Genomic DNA, 5,403 nt, shown 5'->3' on the forward strand with positions numbered 1-5,403 from the left:
GCTAAGAACAGATTTCCACAGGGATTAGCAGAAGCAGGAGGACAAAGCATTATGCAAATACCAAAGTGTGTATAAACATAAGTTTTGATATTATTACTTTTTTCTTCAATGGAATTATAGAGATAAAATGCTACTTATTCAGGTAAATGAAACAAAGCTTATTCAGATTTTTCGAAACCACTGAAAAGGTTTCAAAACATATATACTCCAACAGAAAACATTAATGCTTTATGTCACTGATGGCATCCAGACTCCTTTGTTACAATCCCTCGTCTCAGGACAGTGAGCATGGGTTACCAACAAAGAAGAGAGACAAAGAGGTAGATCTATTTGAAATCAGAGTGGTGGACAGGACAAAGATCGTTGTCATTACAGGAACACAGAAGAGAGGAGGAGTAACATGAGAGAAGGAAGGTGAAATGGAGGTATACACAAGTGACATCTGTGATCAAGTGACTTGACTTGAGGCAACGCCGAACCACTGTGAAGAGAGGGGAGTTGCTACATGATTCTGGACCTGTATTGCTCAGGGAACCCAGAATTAAGAGGAGGGGGGTAGAAGTGTTACAACAGGGAAATCTCAAAGGAGGAGGAGGGTGGGGTTTAGTTTCTTTAACACTACAGGCGTGTCAGAGCCATGTGTGACCGTGCTAATGGGCTTGTTGCACAGTGACTGTGGGTGACCTGAGGGCAAGAAACCTTTGGGTCAGAGTTCCATCCAGGGCTTCACATGTTTCAGACTGGATCCAGACTGGGGGAGTGAAGCTCCCGAGTTAGAAATGTGTTTTTCCTGCCCACCTTCTATCTGCTTCACCTAGCTTGCTGGAAACCCAAGTATGCATCTCTGTCTGCAAGCTCAGGCAGAGGTCTCACGTGTGCAAGCTCAGTTTTGGGGCTTTTTCTGTCTCGAGTCCTCTCACGTCTCTGCAGGCGTCTTCAGGGGGAGGCTGGAGTGAGTGGCTGAAGGCTATTTCCGAAGAAAACGTTGAGCGAGGATAGCAGCATCTAGTGGACTGACAGGTTGGGCGTCGTAGCCCAAACGCCTAACAGGTGGGATGCTGCCAAACTGGCGGTTTGTGAGAAAGCTCTTGGATTCGTGGACAATGTTTTTCTCTTCGGCTAGCAGCAGCTGCTGGCGCATGTAGTTCTCAAACTCGTACTGTGAAGACTCTTCAATCACCTTGGCCTGGGTGAGGAAAAATTTATTCAGCTCACTGTATTGCAATTAGTTTGATAAAACATAGATACCGTACTTTCAGCCGTATAAGTCGCATCAGTACAAAAATGTCTAATAAAGTGGAAGAAAAACATAACTAAGTCGCTTCGCCGCATACGTCGCATTTATTATGCGTCACTGCTGACGCGTCGCGTTTGTTATGCGTCACAGACAACCCGGAAACGTGGGCCGGTGTTGTGCCAAAAATCGATTGACTGCCAAATGGTGGCCGTAGGAGCGTGCACGGGAGGGCTTTAACAAGAATTTAACAAGATTAACACTTAAAAACAATTATTTGTTTGCTCGAAATTATAGCAAAGGTGTGTCTCAGTGGAACTTTTTCTTAATAAATGCACTTTAACAGTCAAATCAGCTGCATTTCAAAAGCCGATTTGCAGATGCGGGAGCGCGCAGAGGGAGGACTCGCTGCCCATTTCTTCAAAACTTAACACGATAACCACCTAAAAACAATTATTTATTTGCTCGACATTATATCAAAAGGTGTGTCTCAGTTTAACTTTTCCTTAATAAATGCACTTTGATGGTTAAATCAGCTGTATTTCAATTGGGCGGCGTGGCAATATACAGCTGATTTGACATTTGCTCCAGGAGTTCCAGAACAAGATGAAGGTGGCCTGTATGGCAAGCCAAGTGTCTCATTAATAGCCACTTTTACCTATTAATGAGTCTTGCCACATTGCTTGAGGGCCCTCTAGCGGCTGAAAACGGTAATGTTTAGTATTTTTCATGTCAGAATGAATGAAATAGTCAGATCTCAGCCCAAATTGGTTTATAAATATGGAAAAAAAAAAAAGGTATATTAAATCGCTTTGGTGAATAAGTTGCAGGACTTGCAAATTTATGCAAAAAAAGTGTGACTTATACAGCAAAAAATACGGTAATACAAACATTTATAATGGGGTAAAACTGCCTCATAGTGAAAATGTAGTTTTAGATGAGCAGATGTGCATTTTAGTATCAAGCACATTGTAGCTTGTAAGCAGAAAACATCTTACCTCTTGCAGATGTTCTGGGTGGTTGAGCTGATCATCAATATCTGGAACCACTTGCAAAGGGCCACTCATCGATGAAACAGATTGCCTGTGATTAAGTAAACACACAGCAGGGTTAGTTTTGTAACAGTGATGTGCAATTAGTTCACGGCTAGCAGCAGAACATAATCCTTCATACACGATGTTAATCTAAACTGCCTAGTTTGGAGGACAACTCAGCAGCATTTTAAGGATTTGACAACACATGATGCAGTTTTTCAAACATCCAGCAGAGGGTGCATTTACCACGAGGCGATTATGGCACTAAGGGACTCCAGCACTTCTCCTGCAGTCAGCCTCTGCTGTGGGTCCAGCACCAGCAGCTTTCGAATGAGGCACACCGTGTTCTCTGACACACGACCATCTCTGCAAGGACGAACAAAAAGAAACTGGTTTACTAACATACAACATGTGAAAATCACAAGGTCAATTTTACAACATAAATAGTCAATCATTAGCAGATGCATTAACAATACAAAGGTCAGTACACCTTGGTGATGTCACAAAATCTGCTTTGATCCCAGGATTAGAATACAGTATAAACACACACAGATTAAGTTAGTCCTCTGACACTTGCTGTCTGATTGAACATGAATGACTCTGTGCTGTTAGAGCTTTATAAATATACCTCCACTGGGACATAGACTTACTCTGGGATGGAGTACTCTGCAGCCTTGATCTTACGGAAGAGTTCTTGAGGTATGCTGTCATAAAAAGGGAACTGGCCATACAGCATGGTGAACAGAACCACACCAAGGGCCCACATGTCGCTGGGCTTCCCACGGTATGGACGACCTGAAGACAGGATGACAAGGGGATCAGAGGCTGGTTTTTAGAAAAAGAAAAGCAGGTTAATAGAACTCGTGTGCAGATTAGACATAAAATGTGGTACTAGTACTAGTGAAATAAAAAAAGAGTTTTTATGACTCAGGAGTGATCAAGCATGTAATCAGTTCAATCCCTGTCAAAACAATCAAGTTTAATTATTAACAAACCTGCAAACAGAAACACAAGTATGGACTCAACATCTATATAGTTTATCAGAACCATACGCAGATCCAGGGATGAACCCACCAATCATTTCACAATCCACTGGCGGTTCATGATACACTGGCTGGATGAAACTTTGGCTCTTTTACAAAGTGGGTCCTATGTGGTCTCCAATTTGGAAAAAAATCCTAAATCTCTGCCACTGCTCAGAACAGGACAGATTTTTTTATTTTTAATGGGGAAAGATTTTTCTTCAAAATAAACAAAATAAAACCCCCCTGAGATAATTAGACCAGGGCTGATCAGGGTGTAACATCATAGCCGTGCATTACCATAGGCTGTGTTGCAGTCAGCAAGGCGACAGCAACAGCAGTGAGCAATTATGTTAAAGCTTGTATGACACACACACACATACACACACACACACACACACACACACACACACACACACACACACACACACACACACACAGGCGGGGGATGGGAGTAGTTTCCCTGTAGTGAGTCATCACCGCATGAGTCACTGATGCTCTGTTTAACCGTGTCCCTGTCACGTTATGCTGATATGTACGTGAGGGTTTTATCTACAGTTTTCAACTGGTTGAACAGGAAAGATGTGCGTCTGAAATCAGAATGAGGCACAATCTACGGGATGTCGGTTAGGCAACCAATGATTCGATTGATGCAACCAAGGTTTTCAGTTGAAGAGCATTCATTCATTCATTCAACCTTTTTTTAAACAGATAAATCACATTGAGCCTCGAAGACTCATGGAAGAGGCTCAAGAAGCATGGTCGAATACTGGTGTTGCTGGTGTGTAGCAACTCGTACATGACCCATTTAGTTGGACAATGAGCATTGTAAAGCTGAACAATAAAAACTGATTTACACTTTGCTCAGACAAAAACGGTTTTATAAAGGATAAGGCAGCTTCCTCTGCAGACACCATGCATGAGAAAACGCGACATCACCATGATTACAAAGTAAAAAGCATTTGCCAGTTCAAGATTGCAACACAGCCTTCTTCTGGTTGCTTAATAAATGGAAATTCAAACATAAGACTGACGGCTAACGTTACACAACGCAATAAGAACAATTCCAAGATCCTCTCTAGGCTCAAAACAGAAAGGGTGACTTCTCTTACCAGAAATGATGACAATTATGATGCACCAGCGGACTTCACGTGAAGTTACAGCCCATTCACAGTTCTACTTTGCCTCACCTCTAACACTTGTGATGACATTTTCACACTTGCTTACATTTGGGTCAATAAAAGCAAACGCACGTGTGACTGATGGGACAGGTTTTTAAAGGTGCCAAAAGCAGCAGTGCACTTCTTTTAGCAACTAATTGTTCAGCAGAGACTCTAAACCCTTTTCATGTAAAAAGCAACTTATTTGAGACCTACGATGTTTTTGAAAAAGAGCATCTATGCGACATGTTCTTCACTCACCACTTAATACATCAGGGCTTATGTAGGCAGGGCTCCCTCGCTGGTCTTTCAGCAGGTCATCCTCACTCACCAGATGCTTTCCCAGGCAGAAGTTCGTGATGGTGATGCGGTGAGTCCTTCAACAGAAAATAAAAATCAACTTAATATTCTATATAGCTCTAATAAAGACTCAAAGGTCTGTTTTATTTTATCAAATGTGTCATTAAACAATTCCAGTACAACAAGTTGTCCAAGATCAAAGCCGACCTGGACCCCGCATGAAATTGTTGTAAACAAACTCCGGCTACTCTCATGCATAAATTCTGGACTTGTCCCAAACTGCAGACCTTTTGGCAATCTATTTGTTAACACCTTCTCTGGGATATGTGGGAAAACTGTACACCCATCGCTGTCCATCTCAATGTTCGGGGTGGTCCCTGCATACGCCCTTCACCAAGTACAACGTGGATGTGATTGCTTTTGGCTCTCTTCTGGCCAGAAGACTAGTTTTGTGCAATTGGAAGGACCCACACCCCCAGCATACATGCAACGGATAACAGAAGTGATGTATCATATTCATCTAGAAAAAAAATCATATACCCTGAAGGGTTCTGTCAAAAGATTTTGGGACACATGGCAGCCTTTTATGTTGTATGTAGAAAACATGTAGACTGTAATTCATGTGTGTGTGTGTGAGACTGGTCCAATGTGGG

At 42.3% G+C, this 5,403-nt stretch overlaps 1 protein-coding gene across 1 annotated transcript in view; it reads right to left on the reverse strand.

Moving 5' to 3' along the window:
• Positions 1–557: 557 nt before the first annotated feature.
• Positions 558–5,403, reverse strand: part of stk40 (serine/threonine kinase 40) — a 14,933-nt gene continuing 10,087 nt past the window's right edge. Inside the window, exons 7-11 of the mRNA XM_037676830.1 lie at positions 4,712–4,827; positions 2,919–3,063; positions 2,515–2,634; positions 2,233–2,317; positions 558–1,186 (exon numbers count right to left, since the gene is read on the reverse strand). Coding sequence (XP_037532758.1) covers positions 968–1,186; positions 2,233–2,317; positions 2,515–2,634; positions 2,919–3,063; positions 4,712–4,827 — 685 coding nt within the window. The 3' untranslated portion in view covers positions 558–967. The remainder of the gene's footprint in view (positions 1,187–2,232; positions 2,318–2,514; positions 2,635–2,918; positions 3,064–4,711; positions 4,828–5,403) is intronic.

Source organism: Nematolebias whitei, chromosome 5, assembly GCF_014905685.2.
Source record: "Nematolebias whitei isolate Nwh7 chromosome 5, NemWhi1, whole genome shotgun sequence".
Taxonomy (NCBI): Eukaryota; Metazoa; Chordata; class Actinopteri; order Cyprinodontiformes; family Rivulidae; genus Nematolebias; species Nematolebias whitei.